Consider the following 19,489-nt stretch of genomic DNA (forward strand, 5'->3'; position numbering starts at 1 on the left):
TACTATAAAGGAAGACAGTTCAGGAATACAATGTGTAAAAATAAAGCGATGGAAATAAATAGATGAACAATAGATTGTAAGGATTGTTTTTTTTTGTTTTTTTTTTATCATTTCTCACTTCTTATCTTGTACGCAGGGTTGGAAAGCACATCATCGCAATAAAAATATATCATCAAGGAAGTTCAAAAAGCCAAAGCAAAGCAAAAAGTAAAGACATAGAAAACGGTGGTCAAAGTGTTACAATTAACAGTTTCTAATAAAGGGGAAAAAATTATATTCCAGCAGCAAACAATACCAGACTGTCACAGGTTAGCAGCGTGAGATTTGTTTTTTTCTCTACTCTGTGATTACTGTGATTACAGGAGCTAAGACAAAAGTCTCCATATGATAACAAATCAAACAGTAACATGTTCAGACCCAGTGTGTTTAACGTCAGTTCTCAAACTCTTTGCCTTGTTTCACAAAATAGTTTCATTTCACTGCCATTAAATATATATATATATATATATATATATATATATATATATATATATATATATATATATATATATATATATATACATATAAAAGTATAGATACTTGTGTAAAATAATATTCTGGTAAAACTAAAAGTACTGATTCAACTTCTTTACTCGAGTAAAAGTATGAAAGTACAGGTTCTGAAATGTACTGATGTAAAAAGTAAAAATATTTATTTTTCTGCAATGAAAGATACATTAAATGTGTTGTTACATACGCTTTTAACATCAATAACCAATGTTATTTGCTAAATGTTTATTTCTCTGTGTTCTGACAACGTACTGAACGCCCTCTAAAAAGTGATCCACTTTCCTATTGAGTTACACAACAGTGTTGTGAAAATAGCTCCACCACAAGCAATATGTTGAACTACACGATGACGTTAGAGTTCAAATCGCTCCAATTCAAGCAACAACTACAGTGACAAGCGAATGACTTTGAACAGAATTTGTATCTTTGAAACAATTTAAAACACAAACGTAACAAGCATGTGATTTTTTTTCCCCCCCAATGGAAGGAGTAGAAAGCACAGATATTTGTGCACAAATGTCGGGAGTCAAAGTAAAAAGACGTCAGAAAAAGAAATACTCAAGTAAAGTACACACGCCGGAAAAATCTACTCAAGTACAGTGACAAAGTATTTGTCATTTGTTACTCCCCACCTCAGCATACGTCACAGGGTAAACAGTTACACTATTACACTAAAAGGTTTCTTGACACGGGTGAACTTGACCAAGACCGAAACTCTGATCGCACCACGTCGACAGTGGACGAGGCTTCGGGCGTCATACGTCAGCGTGCTGGTCGGTCTTGGCCAGCGGCAGAGTCAGTGGGTGTTGCGGGAAGCGGATGGCCTCGCTGTTGCGCCGCATGTAGGCGTGGCCGCTGATGGGGTACCACATCTCGGTGAAGGTCAGGGTGCCCACGACGATGGCGCAGCGGCCCAACACCTTGAAGCCCGACTTGCAGTAGAAGGGCACCAGGAAGTCCTCGCACATGAGCACGGCCCGGCGCACGTTGGGCAGGCAGCGCAGGTACTGCAGGTAGCGCCACATCAGGATGGGGCCCTTGCCCTGCTGCCGGAAGGTGCGGTGCACTGCCAGCACGTGGATGTGCACGGTGGAGCCGCGAGGCTTGTGCAGGGTCAACGCGTCCTGGAGACACAGCAAGAAAGAGCAAAGAGTCATAACTCAGGATTCATCATTATTATTATTATTATTATTATTATTATTATTATTATTATTTATTTTATTTTTATTTTTATTTATTTTATTTTTATTTATTTTATTTTTATTAGTTTTGAATAGAGATGAACTACAATGGGAGATTATATATAGTTATATAGATTATTATTATTATTATTTTTATTATAGATTATGAGTGGCTGGATTGATGGATGGATGGTTGGATGATGAGTGGGTGGATAAATGGGTGGATGGATGTTTGGATGGGTGGATGGTTGGAAGAATGGATGGGTGGATGGATGGTTGGTTGGATGATGAGTGGGTGGATGGATGGACGGATGAGGAGTGGTAAGATGGATGGATGGGTGGCTGGGTGGGTGGATGGATGAATAGATGGATATGTGGATGGTTCAATTGGTGGATGGATGGTTGGATGATGAATGGTTGGATGATGAGTGGTTGGATGAATGGATGGGCGGGTGGATGGATGGATGAGTGGTTGGATGAATCAATTGGTGGATGGATGGATGGATGGATGATGAGTGGTTGGATGAATGGATGGGTGGGTGGATGGATGGATCAATTGGTGGATGGATGGATGGATGGATGATGAGTGGATGGATGGAGGGTTGGGTGATGAATGATGGATGGTGAGCTGGTGGATAGATGGATGGATTGGTGGATGGATGGGTTTTAATGATGGATGGATGGATGGATGGATGGGTAGATGGATGGATGGATGCAGGAAGCTTTACGTCAGCGAGTCGGTCCCGATCCCAGAGGGAGCCGATGATGAAGGCCACCAGCCGGCCCTCCTCGAACCAGCCCATGGAAAGCTCCGGACACAGCGTGATGAAGTGGCGCACCTCGTCCAGGTGCAGCGGACACTCACCGGACACCGAGATGAAAGCTTGGGAGGAGCCGAGAGAAGGCGGGTCAAATAACACATCCATGCGCCAGAAACGGGTTGCCGCTACTTTTACGCACGGAGTGCAGTGGCGCCAAGTACCAAACGCAGCACACAAAACCAAACGCAACTTCTGTCGAGCCGTCACATTTACCCCTGCAGATGGAACATGATCTCTTTCAGACGCAAGCTGACATCGTGTTAGGGGATAAAGATAAAGACCCTCGGATGTGCCGCAGCCATAGGTGGTTTTACGCAAAGCCACACGTTGGCGTCACGCGTCCTCCTCTTCCTCCTCCACGGAGGAGCGGGTCGGATTTGTGGCGATCACTCACCTTCTCGCTCGATCTCAAACACGCTGATCGCGTCCTGCGTGTTGAGCGGCCGGACCTCGCTGGCGGGGAGCGTGTGTCTCCTCTGGATGCCGGGAGAGACTGCGGGCGGCGGCTGCATGATGTTGATGAATGGCTGCGCGCCAGCGACGGACATCGTATGGCCGAGCAAGACCTGCTGCCTCCTCCTCCTCTTAAAAAAAAAACAAAAAAAAAAAACTGCACACCTCCTCCTGCGCCTCCGATTAGCGGGACCACCACTGCCGGACCCTGGCAGCAGAACAGGAGGGGTCAGGTTCGGTTATTATAGCGCGTCGGCAGCAGCGGCTGTGATTCACAGAGTGATTTGCATGTGAATAGAAGTGGAGGGTGAATGGAGGAAGCTCAACGGCGCCGCTCCAGCACAGAGAAACCTGCAATTATTGCGGCTCTTTGGCTAAACGGCTCTAAAAGTCGCTCAGATAAAAAAAAACAAAAACAAAAACCAAATGACACAATGAACCTTTTATAAGCAGCACTCATCTACAGCAGCTGCCGAACTTCACCTTAAGGCCCCTGACTGCTCAGTCAGGTTCACGGGTCCATGTTCATGTTGTGATACACAACGATGGAGACAGAAACAAAGCAAAACAAGGAAAGCTGACCCACAAACACAAATGTTCTCTCGGCAGACACTCACCTGAGGACGTCCAGGTACGTTATGACAGGTCCGGCTCTCTCTCCCCTTGCTGATGGGTCATCTCCACACACTCTTCATCATCAAGTGATTACTGCTGTGAGTCACATGATGGAGGATTACGCAGATTGTTTCCACAACTTCACCGGCTCAGCGTCTCCTTGCGTGTCACTTACTTGGCCGCGTTCTGGACAGTGATCGGTCTGGCCAGCGGAACCCTTTGAAGGCCCCAGGTCAAATTGTATTTGAGAGAAAGCAGCAGGATAGCCACAACGGTGCTGGCCCTTGGACTCGCCAGGCCAGTTGGGAAGTCGGTGTTGAGGTTACCGCTACTAAGTTGTAACGCCTTATAAGAAGGTCTGTTTTATGTGTCGTTATGGCCGCTTTTCATATACCCTATAATGGATTCATAATGGTTCATAAATTCGATTACAGACATCCATACAGAATGTTGACAGATAACACAATGTTCTTTTGCTGGACTCAGTGGCAAATAATGCACTTATGGTTTAGAAAACCTTGCTCATGTGTGTCTTTTGCACATCTACTTGTTTGTTGTATATAGACTGACTTGAGTGTTTCTTGTAATTACTGTATAATTTATTTTTTGTATCGTTTTTAGTGCTGCAACTGTTTTTTTGTGTGATCAATAAAGTCAATCTATTACATTCACAATTACATGCAACAATGTTCATGAAGGATCATATCTCCTTGACCATTTTTATACAGTCTGAAGTATCAGGTTTAATATAATAAATATACAAGTTGTGAGATGATGACAAATGTATGTAAAACATTATGAATTGTGAGCACCACTTATAATCCTCAGTTGATGCTGTTGCAAAATGCACTATGTTATTGTATACATTTACGAAATGTTTCATCCAGCATGTAATGCATTCTAATTCATTTTGGCACTTACTGGATGATGCATCACACCATAAGGCAGTACGGAAAGCGTTGTCTTCAATTTTTACATTCTAAAATTACAGATTTGTTTTCCTCAGTGAAAGTGCTAAAAGTCTCAAAACTTTTGTTGTTGGATGTCGTGACTTCACATCATTCCCTCAAATTCTTTATTACGGAGATTCTGCCTAAATAGATGTCCTGAAGAAGAAAGTCAGCAGCCGGATTTCGAGGAGTTGGGGCCTTGAAGGGGGGCTGTGAAAGCAATTCACAAACTTTAGAATACAACGTGAAATGACTTTAATGGTTCTCATAGTTAACGCAAACTGTACATTTCTCCTTCATGAGCGCTGGGAAAGAGCAATAGGGATTATTTTCTAAAGAGTGAGTAAAGTATACAATAGCGAATATAGAAATACATTTGCTGTCTATCAGGTTGCTTTGGAAATTTTACTTAAACTAAAGAAGTATAAAAGTTGTCAATAAGAAAAATCACACGATCCACCAACAAAGAATGTCGCACAATTGAGACGTATCAACCATCGCTGTCATCGGCTACATCAGAAAAAAAAAAAAGAATACAATTTTCCCACTGATACCTTTTGTAGATAGGCAAATTAATGAACGTTTGATGAAACTATTTTCAGGTAACTAAACACAGGGTGACATATGAACAGTATGTATATATGTGTGTGTGGCATATATGTGTTTCAGAGCAAAGAAAGGCACAAAAGTAGTCAAGCAAACACATGAGGCGCCGATGTAGACACCCACAACAAATAGTCACAAGTCAAAACTGACCTACTGTCAAATACTGTCAGGAAAGCGAGTTTTTGTAGCACTGAGGCAACAAGGCAGCTTAGAGTCACATTTCTAGATTTGTACGCAGGCAAGCAATCCTGTCTAGAGGTCTGGAAAAATACTTTCACTGGCAACTAGTCAATCTAAGAGGGATTAGTACGATGAACACGCTGTGTCTGACCACTGCTCCTCTGAAAACATCACAACCAGGTCCACTGTGATCCACTGTGGTCCTTGTTGTGGTCCACTGTGGTCCACTGTGGTCCACTATGATCCACTGTGGTCCACAATGATCCACAATGGTCCACTGTGGTCCACTAAGGTCCACTGTGGTCCACAATGATCCACAATGGTCCACTGTGGTCCACTGTGGTCCACTGTGGTCCTTGTTGTGGTCCACTATGGTCCACTGTGGTCCACTATGGTCCACTATGATCCACTGTGGTCCACTGTGGTCCACTAAGGTCCACTATGATCCACTGTGGTCCACTGTGTCCACTGTGGTCCATGGTCCACTGTGGTTCACTATGGTCCACTGTGGTCCACTATGATCCACTGTGGTCCACTGTGGTTCACTGTGGTCCACCGTGATCCACAATGGTCCACTGTGGTCCATGGTCCATTGTGTCCGCTGTGGTCCATGGTCCACTGTGGTCCATTGTGGTCCACACTGTGGTTCACTGTGGTTCACTATGGTGAACACTGTGAACAGTGAACACTGTGGTCCACTGTGGTCCATTGTGGTCCACTGTGGTCCACCGTGATCCACTATGGTCCACCGTGGCCCACTGTGGTCCACAAGGACATCATGATGATGTTCCAGTCACACGTTCGCTCACAGGATTATGAGCATAACTTAATCTCGCTGTATACCTGTGACTAACATGTGCGTGCACCGGATTAAAGAGGACTTAGTCCACATTGTGAGCCAGGTCACAATGTGCAATGTCTGCGCCCTTTTTTTTTTTTTTTTTTTTTTTTTAAGGAAAGCATTTCTATTTTGTGTTGATCTCAAATTCAAATTAGCACTATGGACTAGCTAGCAGCCCTGCATGTGCTGAGAGAGGAGAAGCTCCAGTCATGAATGTACTGCTGGTGTCTGCAGAGGTTTCAAACGTCCTACATCGCGTCCTTTCAGCTCAGTGTGTTGCAACTGGAGACCACTCTGTCCAGACCAGGGAGATATTGGGGGGGGGGGGGGGGGGGGGGCGGTATAGGGGACAAATGTAAAAAGGGCGAGGTGGGGGCATTTGGGGGGGGGCGGGTGGGGGGACGTAATAAATGTGGATGAGGTCATATTGAGGGTCTCCTCGTCTACTCCGGCTGGGGCGCCGGCGTCTCGTTGGCGTTGTTGTCGGTGATCTTGTTCTCCAGCTCGTCGTCAGACAGCAGGTCCAGGGAGGAGGTTCCCTCCACCTGGAGCGGACGTCTGCCGGAGCGGCTGGAGGAGAAGCTGATGGGACCTCCGCGCCTGCAGGGGGCAGAGTGGACTTTTATCAATGCGCAGAAGTGTATTTTTTTTTAAAGACATACAGTATATAACAATGATGATGCATTTTATTTATAGAGCGCTTTCCAAAGTTCTCAAAGACGCTTTACGGAAGTAAGGTTAGAACTTATCAGAATAAGATTTTCTATAAAAAATATGAAAGTAGTTTCCCAGTTTGGGACCAATTAAGTACATACTACTATAAAGTACATATCTATCAATCAATCGAATATATCTAATCCATCTTTTCTATCTACAAACAAATAAATCAAAAGCAGTTCAGAGTAAAATAGACAAAAACAAAGAGGTTAATATCAATGGTAGTTAAAAACAAATCAGTAAGTAGAAAAAGTGAGTAACATTAAAACAGTAACTTAACATTGAAAGCAGTACACAATAGGCGTGTTTACAGCAGTGATTTGAATGATGGCAGGTCAGTGCAGTCACGGATGTTGGTTGGGGGGTGAGTTCTTTGGGGAGGGGGGGGGGGAGTGTGACCCATATTTACTCCACAAAAATATAAAGGCTAGCCCACTTTCTATCATGTCTAGTGAATAAGTATTTGAAATGATTGAATTGAATTGTGTGTATTGCAGAACAAATACTCAACATTTTCTCAAAAATAGATGTATTTTCAAAGAAACTGCCCACGTAGCCGCGACCCAATCAAAACAGCTCCACGCCCCACTTCTGGGTTAGGGTTAGCTGTCGACACTGAGAGGGGCTCTTTCTATCTACACAGTTGAGTGAGGGCCGACCTGAGGCGGTTCTTGAGCGTGTGGACCTCCCGACTGAGTCCCTCACTGGCCTCGGTGGCGTCGTCCAGCTCCCTCTGCAGTTTCCTGCGGGAGGCGTTGGCCCTGGTGGCCTCCTCCTCAGCCTCCTCCAGCTGCCGTTTCAGCTGCTTCATGCGGGAGTTGCCTTTTTCCACCTTGATGGGAGAAATAAATGAATATTGAATAGATAATTCAATAGAAGACTGACTGATTGAATGGATACAGCGCACGCGCACATACAGAAGAGTACACGATACGCAACACCTTCAATGTTAGTTAAGGGATAGTTCCTGATGTGGGTAAGATGTAATACAGGAAAAGTTCCACCCTAATGTGAAAATAACATCAAATAAAGCAGACTTGTTTCAAAGTGATAAAAATATCCTAAAAAAAAACACAGAGGGAAAATTTTTTGAAAAAAGTATATATGTAATATTCTCAAGGGAGGAGATTAATGTAGTCAGTACCGCAGCCCACCACCAGCGGGCATGACGATACTTTTGCATCACTATTTAAAGCTCTAACATTAAGATGGATAGAAAGCGGCTTCAGTCGAACCTGCTCCTTAAACTGGTCGGCATGGCGACGCTCATCCTCCACTTGCATGCAGACTTCTTTCAGCTTCTTCTCTGTCCTTCTCGTCATCTTGTTGGCCGCCCCTCGCTCCCTAATGAAGTTAGGAAAGGATAACACAAATCAATCGCTTTTCTTGCAGTTTGAAACAACAACAACAACAACAACAACAACAACAACAACAACAACAACAACATCCTCTTTTTGATGTGTGTGATTTGGTCTCCTCACTTGGCCTCCTGCTCCAGCTGCTCCTCCAGCTGCAGGATCTTGGCCTCCAGGGCCGTGATGGAGGCCTTGAACCTGCTCTTCACCGAGCCCTCCAGCTCGCCCAGCTTGGCCCGCAGCTCCTTGTTCTGGCGCTCCAGCTGCTGCCGAGCGTTCTCGCTCTTCTGCGCCACGCTGCGCTCGGCGCCCAACTCTGTGGACAGGGTGTCCACCTGCAGGGGGCAGCATTGGCAAGATTACTTGCAAAGGTTACCGTGTTGAAAATGTAACGGGAGTGCAACAATTTTACCAACTTTATCAAAGTCATTTGACTGCTTACATTTTGATTACTTTTCTAGATTTTTGATGAATGCTCTCAACTGTTTGGACAGGACAGTCAAAATAAGGTTCAACTTCAAGACCTCTGTTGACTGTGAGATCATTCTGAGATACAAAGTCAGGGCAGCAGAATATACTATCTTTTAAATCAGCAAAATCAATCACATTTTTGTAACGCTATGGCTGCTAAACCAACAATTTAACATTTAACTTAGCACTCAATGACACCCGGTGAAAATGCAACTGTGTACATTTTTGCACATTTTTCAAAATCAACACCGTTGTTGCTGCAACTTTGAAATCGGTCTGGCTATCCTGCTGAGAGAGACAATTAAATTAATGAATTATTATTTATATATATATATATATATAAATTAATTAAAATTATTTCATAATTATTTTATTAAAATATTCTCATTACTAATAATTAAAACCCAGCCTTTTTTGAAAATAAAAATTGGTCAGATGTAAATAAAATGTATTTTGTATTTATTATATTATATTTGTTTATTTATTTTTATTTTATTTATTCTAGAATATTTTATATTCTTCATTTTGTAATTACATTACACTGCTGGCAGACATATGGTGTCAATGGACCTGATTAAGATTGAGACTTGACTTCCCGCTACTGAACATTGCTGTACCTTCACCTTTCATGAAGGTATCTCTCCAGGAACTTGTTTACATGGGCAGGGTTCACTGGGAACTTCCACTTCCACCACAGCACAGCAACTGTCCTGCTGCTCCTCAGGAGGACCTGAGCGGTTCTCGGTCTCACCCACCTGCATGGTGGTTTTCCTCAGGCGGTCGTTGAGCAGCTCCATGTTGCCCTGCTCCTCCTCCAGCTCCTCCTCCAGCTGAGCGATGCGAGCTTCCAGTCTTCTCTTCTCATCCATCAACGCAGACCTGGTGCCCAAGGCAGAGAACATGTGACCACGTCGACGTCCAATACAAAGCAGGCCAGGTGCTCGGTGCGCTGCGTTTCTCAGATAAGCTCAGGACATCGAGGGTCAATCACTCACTTTCCAGAGGTGCTGTTGGAGATCTCGTCCTGGAGCTCATCCCGCTCCTGCTCCGCGTGGCGGCGGCCCCTCTCCGACGCTGCCAGATCCTGTGGAAGAACAGCAGGGGTCAAAGGGCACTCAGTTCAGACCAAACAGCAGCCTGTGGCCTCTGTAGGCTCTGTTTTACTGGCGATTGAACAGAAAATTAAACACTCGACGCACATACTGTGCCATCTATCAAGCTATCATCCATCCATTTATGATATTTTTCTGTTTTTGAATTTTTCCTTTATGTTTTCATCATTAAAAATAAGAAAAAAGAAAAAAATAACAACAGAAAAATAGGTTCAAAAATTGCTTAAGAGAAGGAAAATATGGTGATGATGCTGTTTGTGTTGTTAATTTAACCCTTTCCTTTCCTTTCCCCGTCCCGCTCTCCCACTCTGCACAGAGAAACTAAAGTGTCGAGATCTTCTGAGTCTGAGTCACCATCACGTCATACCTCGTGCAGCTGCACAATCTCCGCCTCCAGGCTCTTCAGCTTCTTCTCGTTCTCCTTCGACACGGCGAAGATGTCGTCTCTGGAGGCTCGGGCGTCTTCCAGCTCGCGCTGGTAGTCCTTCATCTGGGCCTGAGAGGACGAGACACACCGTGATCGGCTGCGGACGCTAATGCTAACGAAGGCGACTGCTTTCCATCTCAGTCTGAGTCCGTGCCTGGAGCTTGCGCAGCTGCTTGATGGCTTCGTCTCGCGCCTTGTTGGCTCCCTCGATGTGGCTCTCAATGTCCTTCAGGTCCATCTCCAGCTTCTTCTTGGCCGCCACGGCCAGAGTCCTCTGCTTCCTCTCGTCCTCCAGCTCGGCCTCCATCTCTCGCACCTGCACAATACCCCGTCAAACCCGGACATCAGTGTTTGTCAACCACTGTGCCGCAGTGCACTGGTGTACTGTGAGATAATGTCAGGTGTGCCGTAAAAAATATCCAATTTCACTTAGGGAAGATTTTCAAAGAAAGCTCTGCTTTGAAAAGAATGTGAGCCTATTTTCCTCCCTCAATTCCTCCCCGCTTTGTGTGCATCGAAACACAGTTTTCTCAGAAACAAATTAAAAATAATTAAAATATATATGTATACTGTCTATTATATATACCATTACTAGCAGAGAGCAAAATACCCATCAATATTCAGAGGGTCCCTATCCTCCTGATTGTTACTCAATACCATACGTGTGTGTGCGTGTATATACATACATACTTATGTATGTGTATATGATCACAAATATATATATATATGTATATATATATATACATATATATGTGTATATATATGTATATATACACATATATATGTATATATATATGTATATATATACACATATATATATGTGTATATATATGTATATATACATATATATACATATACAGTATATGTATGTATATGTATACATATATACATATATATGTATGTATATGTATACATACACACACACATATATATGTATATACATATATATATGTATATATATGAATATATACATATATATACACACACACATATATATATATATATTTACACACACACACATATATGTACATATATATATGTACATATATATACATATACATATATATATATGCCTATCGTCTCTACCTGTTTGACCAGGGCCCTCTTCTTCTCATCGTTCTGGTCGTCCCGACCTTGAAGGTCCCTCTCGTACTGAGCCTTCATGGCCTGCATGTTGACCTCCAGCCGCAGCTTGGCGTCCTCGGTGGCCTGCAGCTCGTCCTCCAGCTCCTCCAGCTGAGTCTTCATCTCCTCCAGCTGCTGCTCCAGCGTCCGCTTGGACTTCTCCAGCTCGTGGACCTGATGCAGAGCGGAAACGAGCGGGTGAGATTTCTGAGCGGATGCAAACAGTGAACTATACATGACTGTGCTGAGAATAGGGCAGTGTCGCTACCGATACCAGTATCGGGTATCGGTACCGATACCAATATCAGCTATCGGTACTGATACCACACCACATACCAGTACTCTACGAGTATGAGTAGAGTACTCATACTCGTAAAATACATGCCGATACCACGACACCGATACCAGTTGTATATGTATGCATATGACAATTTTGTTAAAGTTGTGTTTGTACTGCAGTGAAATTTGCTCCAGAAAAACATGCTGAGGAATGTTGTTCAAATAACATCAACATTCAGAACATCTGTGAAAAAAAAAAATCAAAGTAATTCAATAATGAGCAATGGCCTTGTTAAGTACTCGGTATCGGTGAGTACTGAAATGCGAGTAATCGTACTCTACTGGGTGTGTAAAAAAGTGATATCTCTCTGTGCGTCCCTGGCTGAGAACCACACTCACATTTTTGCCCACGTCGTCCTTGGAGCTCATCAGATCTTCCATTTCGGCTCGAAGCTGCTTGTTGACCCTCTCCAGCTCTTCTTTGGCCTCCAGCGCCTCGTCCAGCGCCCTGGTCATGGACAGGGCCTTGGTCTCCTTCTCCCTGGCCTCGGCCTCAGCGCGATCTCGCTCCTCGGCGTAGCGAGCCGAGATGCTCTTCTCCTCAGCCAGCATCTGTCGCGGACGGTTACATTCAGTTACATCCTCCGCAACAAGATGCGGTGGGTGGACCACAGCCAGAAGCAGAGACTGTGATAATGGCTCCACTCACCTGGTCAAACTTCTTCTGTTTCTTCTCGAGGCTGGAGACAATCTGCCTCTGATGATCCAGGTCCACGGTGATGTCATCCAGCTCCTGCTGCAGACGCGTCTTTGTCTTGTCCATCTTTTCGAAGCTGATGGTTTTCTCCTCCAGCCGCTGGCTCATCTGCTCCAGGTCCTTCTGCAGCTTCTTCTTCGTCTCCTCCAGGCCATCTATTGTTCCAACGTCGTCCTCCAACTTCTTCTTGCTCTCCGTCAGCTACAAACCAAGCATTTTTTTTTTTTTTTGCAGAAAAATGTTATTAAAATAAATAATGAAATGCATGTAATGTAATATGTAAAATATATAAATAATACTGCCATAGAGATATAAATATTTGTTTTCCTTTCCTTATAAATAATTAATTTTATTTCTTTATTTCTTTAGTAATTCATATCATTTTTTTTCTCCTTCTCTTTGCACTGTACATGCTTCTGCAATCGTGCAAATTTCCCCGATGTGGCATACATAAAGCAATTCTATATATTCTGCTGAAGTCTAATTTAGCACAGTGGACACAGTGGTCCCCCACCTGCGCCTGCAGGGTCGAGAGCTGCTTGTCCAGGTTCTTCCTCGCCTCCTCGTCCTCCTCCTGCTGCTCCTGCAGGGAGTTCCTCTCCTCCTCCAGCTGGCGAATGCGGCTGCTGAGGTTGAGCTTCTGCCGCGTCTCCTCCTGGAGGAGCTCCTGCAGGACGGTAAGTGAGGTGTCGAGCGGTCAGATGTCGCTGGGCAGCGAGCGACGCCCACAGACGCATCACCAACCTGTTGGTCCTGAAGTTGACTCTCCAGTCCTGCCACGTCTTTCGCCGTCTTGATGCCTTTCCGCTCGGCATCTTCCAGCAGCGCAGACACGTTGTCCAGCTCAGTCTTGAGGGACGAGTCACAAAGGAAAAGGGTTGTGTAGCATTTTTTAAAATGAAGTCGTCAAATTTTTTTGCGAAATTGGAATTTAGAAATTACAAACAAAAGGTGGTGTGCATATGCTTAAATTAATTTCTGTCTAAAAAAAACAAAACAAATCAACAATCAACATATGTACCTTCAGGTATTGAAAATGGATGGATGGATGTACACTACCAGTCAAAAGTTTGGGCACACCTTCGCATGCAATTTTTTTTTTTTTATCTTTTGAACTTTGTACACTGCAGATAGATACTGAAGACATCTAATACATGAGCAAGATATATGTAATTATGCAGCAAAGAAAAACATGTTAAATAGCTAAATTATTAACTAATAACTAGATATGCTTTTGATGAGAGGTGGCTGTTTTGAAGATTTTAAATACAAAATGTGTTGGAGTTATTTTACACTTTTATTGTTTCCGACATAATTCCATGTGTGTTCATACGTAGTTTTGATGTCTTCAGTGAGAAACTGCAATGTCAATAGTCATGAGAATGAAAGACAGTATAATAAATTCATAGGATGTGTCCAAACCTTTTACTGGTACTGTACTGTATACATATGTATATACTGTATATGTATGTATATATATACATATGTATATACTGTATATATATATATATAGATACATACATATATATATATATATGTATATATATACTGTATATACAAAAAAAGAAGATTTTAAATCAAGAATGCTCATTATTTTGCGCTATCATCATATAACTATGCATCCACTCACTGCCGCAAAAACAACAAGTGGGCATCAAATGAGTTTTGACCACGTCCCTCACCTGCAGTTTGTGAGCGCGCTCAGACAGTTCTCCCTTGGCCCTCTCGCCCTCAGCCGCCCTGGCCGTGAACTCCTGCAGCTGGGCCTCCAGTTTCTTCCTCTTGTGCTCCGACTCGGTCTTGGCCTGCTGCAGGCTTTTCACCTCGCTGCCCAGCTCCTTGTTGCCAGTCTCCAGACTTGACTTGGTTTTCTCCAGGTTGGCCTTGAACTGCACACCAGCGGCCACACGTCACAAGTGTGGTCGTGGAACGGAACGACATCACCGCTAGTTGGTTGGAAGTGAACCATTACCCTCTTTGCCTGCTCCAGCTGCTCGGACAGCTCCTCCAGGGCCGTGCCGTGTCTCTGCCTCATGTCCTGGATCTGGGACTCGTGGTTTTTCGTCTCTTCGTCGATGGACTTCTTGAGTTCTGCGACCTCCTGCTCGCGCTTGGTCCTGCAGGCAGCGAAAGCAAATAGGAATTCACGATTCTCCTTTTAAAATAGAAATTCAACAATCACAATATCACCAGCTGTATAAGCCTACAGTCTATTTCCAATTGACAGCGGCACCTCAGTTCCTGCTGGGCAGCAGTCGTGTCCAGCGTGTCCTCCAGTTCGGTTTTAAGGGCTTCCAGTTCCTCGCTCAAGTCCCTCTTCAGCTTCTCGGCCTTGCTTCTCGACAGCTTTTCGGAATCCATGTCTTCCTGCAGCTCAGAAACCTGAGCCTGAAGCTCCCTCACCAGTTTCAGAGCATTGTTCTTCTGGCTGACTTCATCTTCACTCCTGTGAACCGTTGAGAACAATACAACAGAGCAGAAACAATCAGGGTTCCATCGTAACATGGAACACAAGGAAACAAATAGATGAATAATAGATTAATATGTTTAAATTATTATATTTTGTATATATATATACAATATAGACATAGATTTTATTTTAAATTACATTATATTATAAGCCAAATTTTGACAAAACAGTTCTACAATAATGAGAGAATTAATAATGTGTGAGTGAGTTTTTGTATGTGTGTATATGTATGTATATAAATGTGTATATGTATATATGTGTATATGTCTGTCTATGTGTGTGTGTGTGTGTGTGTGTGTGTGTGTGTGTGTGTGTGTGTGTATTCAAGATTTATTTATTTTGTGGATCAGCAACCATCTGAATCTGGATGACGTACATTAATCACAGACGTATATCAATTCGAGATGAACGCAGAGTGAGACACACACTCTCGGCCACTAGATGCCAGCAGAGACGCTGTTTTGAAAAATGAGACGAGGTGATTCTGCAAATTCCTATTGACTGGCAGTCACAAAAAGAGACTGGGTGGATGGACGTTACAGACTCACTAGCGCTGCACAAACAAGAGCAGCGCAGACGTTGCGGTCATCCTAAAAACATTCCAACGCAGTGAGAATACACGCAGCATGTGTGTTTGCGTGTGTGGGATGGGGATGGAGGGTCAAGTCAGATCTCAATGGCTATCTTTAAACAGGATGATAGTATCAGTTGATGCTGTTTGCCTGATAAAATGCAGCACATAAAACGGCAGGTGTGAGTGCGCTTGATGTGATGACCGCTCTGCGCTGCTATGTAACACTGAGCTCAGACTGACTCACACCAGGCGGCAGAGTCGCAGTGACTCAACGTGAAGATCCTGAAACTCCCACCTCACCTTATTTAGCTGCAGAACGAACGACACGCGAGATGTGTGACACTGGTTGGAGTGAATTCCGCCACGTACCTGCTCTGCATCACCTGCTGCTCCTCCTCCTTTTTGCCCAGCTGGCCCTTCAGCTCCTCGATCTGGGCCTGCAGCTCGGCTATCTGATCCTGGAAATCCGACGTCTCCCCGTCCAGTTTCCTCTTGGCCTTCTCCAGCTCCTGCCGGGTCTTCTCTTCCTTCTTCAGCCGCTCTGAATTTGACAAAAGCAAAGAGAATGGAGCGTCCTAAAGACTCACAGGCAATTGTGAAAAAGGAACTCAGATAGCTATTGTCTCGCTGCTCCTTTACCCTCCAGATCGACCATCATGATCTCTTGCTTGTTCTTGACCTTGCCCAGGTTCTTGGCCTTCTCTTCCTCCTCAGCCAGCACTGAGGACATCTCGTTAATTCGCTCCTCCATCAGTTTCTTTTCCTGTACATAAGAGACAGGGGGCTCAATAAACTTTGGGAAACTAATGTAATCATTTTACCTGAGGGACATTTGTAGAACTTTTACTTTTCCTCTATGTTAAAGACAAGATTTATTTTCATATAACTGTCACACCCAGAGAAAAGCAGACAAGGCATCAAATCCTGCAGATGTGAAATACTCCATCTGCCATGTCTACTTCCTGTCTATGGCAGTTTAAACAAGCACCAATGGATCCCAGTCACTTTCTGACCTTGAGCATCTTGGCATTCTGGTCTTCTAGGACCAAAACGTGCTCTTCAGACTTCTTGATTTTAGCCTCGGTGGTGACTTTCTCCAGCTGCAGCTTCTGCCTGCCGGCTTCCTCCTCATCCAGTTGCTCTTCAAGGTCCTATAAACACAGGTAGAAGCAAAAGACACACACTTAATAAATACAGTCATCAATAAATGATCATCATCACAATTTCTGTTATGTATATGCAGAGGTGGAAAAAGGTTTTTGGACACTTCATGTATTTGTGATGTACTTGCACTTGCAGTTTAAGTCTCCAAGTGCAGTTTATTTTAGTGCAGTCGCCACCAATTGGCCACATGCTGCACACGCACTGTTCCATGCAGTTCAGAACTGGATGTTTTAGCAAGACGATTGAGTACTCTGGATGAAGATTTAGATTTCTTATTTTGCCTTATTAAAAATAAACAACAGAATGAGTTCCATTTGTTAGTTTGCTTTTGATGCAGCCAAACTATTGGAAATGCAAAAACAATTCTCTAGCAAATATTTACTGGCAAAAATTGAGATCGCGTAAAATATTAAAGGTGTCCAAAAACCTTTTCCCACTACTGTATTTTTACTCTTAGCTTGTAGCATTTTAGCCCTCGGGAGATGCACACCTGGATATGTGACTGCATCTTCTTCTTGTCGTTCTGCATGCCCTGGTTCCTCTCTTCTTCTTCCTCGAGCCTCGACTCGAGGTCATGGAGGATCTCCTCCAGCTCCTGCTTTTTGGAGGCCAACCGAGCTCTCATCTCCTCAGCTTCTGCAAACAGCTCCGTTTCCGCCTGGAGCTGCTCCGCGAGAATGTTCTTCTCCTCCATCAGCTACGAATACGCAACAAGAAGAGCCGTCGGTGAGACGCGCGTCAACATCAACTTGAATTTGACCGGCGTTGCATGGAGCTGTAACCTGACCTGCTGATGTTTCTGCTCCATCTCCAGCAGTTCCCCCTCCACCTTGGTCTGTTTCTCTTTGACTTTGACCAGCTCCTCGTCTTTAGCCTGCATCTCCTCCTCCTGCCTGGTCACCTGCAGCAGAGGCTTCACCTACAGGGGCAACAATGCCAGAAGACTGTGTCAGCCAAGTACAAATCAGGACTGATATGTTGTGTCAGACGCTCAAACACACCTTGGTGAAGAGCCTCCACCACTGCCAGTGACGCAGCTTCAGGTAGGCAGCGCAGTTCCTCTGCAGCACCTTCAGAGCGCTCAGCTGCTGCTGCTTCTTAGCAAAAGCCCTTCGCAGAGCACCGAGAGAAGAAGAGAAGGACTGAGTTGACCACCTTATCAACCACATTACAACTACATTCATTAAAATGACAATGAGCTGCACTCAACAATAACATCAGGAAACTCTTACTTGCGCGCCAAATATCCCCGACAGACGGCCTGGAAGTAAATGATGATGTCAGTGATCTTCAGGTCCCTCTCCTCCTCCAGGTGGGCCAGCACCCCGGCTCTGAAGAAGATCTTACTCTGACCAATACGGAAGAGGTTGCCGTCCAGCTCCAGGGCTTGAATCTACCAAATACACGATTAAAAAATGAGTAGGCAATAAAGACAACACAGAGTTTGAAAGAGGTCCTCCAGCGCCTTACCATCCTCTCACAGGCTTGCTTGCCATCCATGAAACCCTTGGGAATGGCATTAGGAGTGAGGATCTCATACCTGGAGGTGGAGCAGCAACAGAGGATCATTGTGACGACTGAAGTCGACTGAACAAAGGGCTATTTTTAAGAGCCGATACAAATAAAATTTGATTTGGTTTGCATTTGAGCTATTTCGTATTTTAATCACATTGCATTTCAGTTCTTCTTTTATTTCTCTCCTGCAGCACTTTGGCTCTCTGTGTTTCAAAGTGCTCTATAAATAAAACTGGACTGGATTGGAATGGAATGGATGACGAGCTAATGTGCAAGGGGTCACCTCTGTCTGAATTCCTGGAAGATGATGCGATTGGGGAAGCCCTGTCGGCAGATACGAATTCCCTCCAGCACACCGTTACACCGCAGCTGATCCAGAACCAGGTGGGGATCCAGTTTACCAGCCTGCCGTAAGAAGTGGGAATGAATGAAGAACAGAGGGGGAAGGAACACTGGGACGTACCGAAAATCTAGATTTTAATTCTGGAACGAATGAACGCCCAGGACGATACTTAAGGACCAGTGTTGGGTAATCTATTACAAATAAATCCACTACTTTATTTTTTTAGTAACAGAGTAATGTATTGGTATTACTGTGGCAAAACTAGTAGTTATATTATAATTACTTTATCAAGTAACGATTCCATTACTTTTCTGAAATATTTTGCAAGCTAAAAACGTCTTATTATCCACAAAATGTCTGAAATTTAGAAAAACAAGCAAAAACTATGATGTCATAGACTGATGATGCAGCTGTGCATGCAACGTCATTGATATGAAACGACGCACCAAAACAAGCATGGCGCCAGCAAAAGAAAAAACGTAGCTGGAAATACAAACATTATTTTGAGTTCATCTCATCCAAATCAAAGAATATTGTGGTTGGTTGTACGTTATGTACAGGAAACAAGACTTTCTCAACTCTCACTTTATCTCTTTTAAGTAATTGGTAACTCGTAATGGATTACTCATGAAGCAAAGTAGTTAAAGAAGTAATTAGATTACTTTTTTTTTTTTAGGAGTAATCAGCAGTTAAACTATCTTTATGGAGTAATCCCAACAACATTGTTAAGGACATCGCATTGAATTGTAGGTATCGAGCTCCTTCTTAAAGCTTACCCTCTTTTCATGGTTGGGGATGATGCAGCGAACAAAGTTGGGGTTGGTGTTTCTCAGCGTGGCCATCAGCTTGGAGAGCTGCTCCTTGTACAGCTGTCCCACCGTGCGGAACATGCCCTTCTTGGTCTTGTAGGCGGCGCCGAAGGCCGTCTCGTTCATGCCGGCAACCTGGTCCAGACCCACGATTCGATCAACTGGCCGTCAGAGG

General features: G+C 44.0%; 2 protein-coding genes across 7 annotated transcripts in view; both read right to left on the bottom strand.

The window, feature by feature from the left end:
- Positions 1-665: 665 nt before the first annotated feature.
- LOC142892385 (serotonin N-acetyltransferase-like) lies at positions 666-3,099 on the bottom strand. The gene is made up of 3 exons (XM_076032531.1): positions 2,946-3,099; positions 2,459-2,613; positions 666-1,673 (listed from the first exon to the last, which is right to left on the bottom strand). Exons 1-3 carry the CDS (start codon positions 3,097-3,099, stop codon positions 1,305-1,307), a joined length of 678 nt encoding a protein of 225 aa, XP_075888646.1. The 3' UTR covers positions 666-1,304.
- A 1,701-nt stretch (positions 3,100-4,800) lies between these two features.
- Positions 4,801-19,489, bottom strand: part of LOC142892383 (myosin-10) — a 54,136-nt gene continuing 39,447 nt past the window's right edge. For 2 of the 6 annotated variants that reach the window (XM_076032523.1, XM_076032528.1), the window contains 27 exons: positions 19,282-19,475; positions 18,446-18,567; positions 18,118-18,187; positions 17,880-18,040; positions 17,649-17,757; positions 17,435-17,566; positions 17,138-17,344; positions 16,497-16,634; positions 16,123-16,246; positions 15,853-16,024; positions 14,673-14,885; positions 14,412-14,556; positions 14,122-14,328; positions 13,184-13,288; positions 12,954-13,106; positions 12,392-12,640; positions 12,082-12,294; positions 11,365-11,577; positions 10,433-10,594; positions 10,219-10,347; positions 9,735-9,823; positions 9,495-9,618; positions 8,395-8,603; positions 8,149-8,257; positions 7,573-7,745; positions 6,075-6,796; positions 4,801-5,710 (listed from right to left, as the gene is read on the bottom strand). In XM_076032523.1, coding sequence (XP_075888638.1) covers positions 6,640-6,796; positions 7,573-7,745; positions 8,149-8,257; positions 8,395-8,603; positions 9,495-9,618; positions 9,735-9,823; positions 10,219-10,347; positions 10,433-10,594; positions 11,365-11,577; positions 12,082-12,294; positions 12,392-12,640; positions 12,954-13,106; positions 13,184-13,288; positions 14,122-14,328; positions 14,412-14,556; positions 14,673-14,885; positions 15,853-16,024; positions 16,123-16,246; positions 16,497-16,634; positions 17,138-17,344; positions 17,435-17,566; positions 17,649-17,757; positions 17,880-18,040; positions 18,118-18,187; positions 18,446-18,567; positions 19,282-19,475 — 4,079 coding nt within the window. In that variant the 3' untranslated portion in view covers positions 4,801-5,710; positions 6,075-6,639. Of the gene's footprint in view, positions 5,711-5,775; positions 6,797-7,572; positions 7,746-8,148; positions 8,258-8,394; positions 8,604-9,494; positions 9,619-9,734; positions 9,824-10,218; positions 10,348-10,432; positions 10,595-11,364; positions 11,578-12,081; positions 12,295-12,391; positions 12,641-12,953; positions 13,107-13,183; positions 13,289-14,121; positions 14,329-14,411; positions 14,557-14,672; positions 14,886-15,852; positions 16,025-16,122; positions 16,247-16,496; positions 16,635-17,137; positions 17,345-17,434; positions 17,567-17,648; positions 17,758-17,879; positions 18,041-18,117; positions 18,188-18,445; positions 18,568-19,281; positions 19,476-19,489 lie in introns of all 6 variants that reach the window. The other 4 variants (XM_076032526.1, XM_076032527.1, XM_076032525.1 and 1 more) reach the window with 4 other exon arrangements.

This window comes from Nelusetta ayraudi, unplaced genomic scaffold (genome assembly GCF_046127955.1).
Source record: "Nelusetta ayraudi isolate G7.1 ecotype Tasmania unplaced genomic scaffold, CSIRO-AGI_Nayr_v1 ptg000034l, whole genome shotgun sequence".
NCBI classification, from domain to species: domain Eukaryota; kingdom Metazoa; phylum Chordata; class Actinopteri; order Tetraodontiformes; family Monacanthidae; genus Nelusetta; species Nelusetta ayraudi.

Excerpts from the sequence above, each read along its gene's own strand:
- LOC142892385 (XM_076032531.1), bottom strand. The coding sequence starts at position 3,099 with ATGTCCGTCGCTGGCGCGCAGCCATTCATCAACATCATGCAGCCGCCG. Across the intron at positions 2,614-2,945 it reads GTTTGAGATCGAGCGAGAAG|CTTTCATCTCGGTGTCCGGT; the intron begins GTGAGTGATCGC and ends GCTCCTCCCAAG. Across the intron at positions 1,674-2,458 it reads ATCGGGACCGACTCGCTGAC|GACGCGTTGACCCTGCACAA; the intron begins GTAAAGCTTCCT and ends CTGTGTCTCCAG.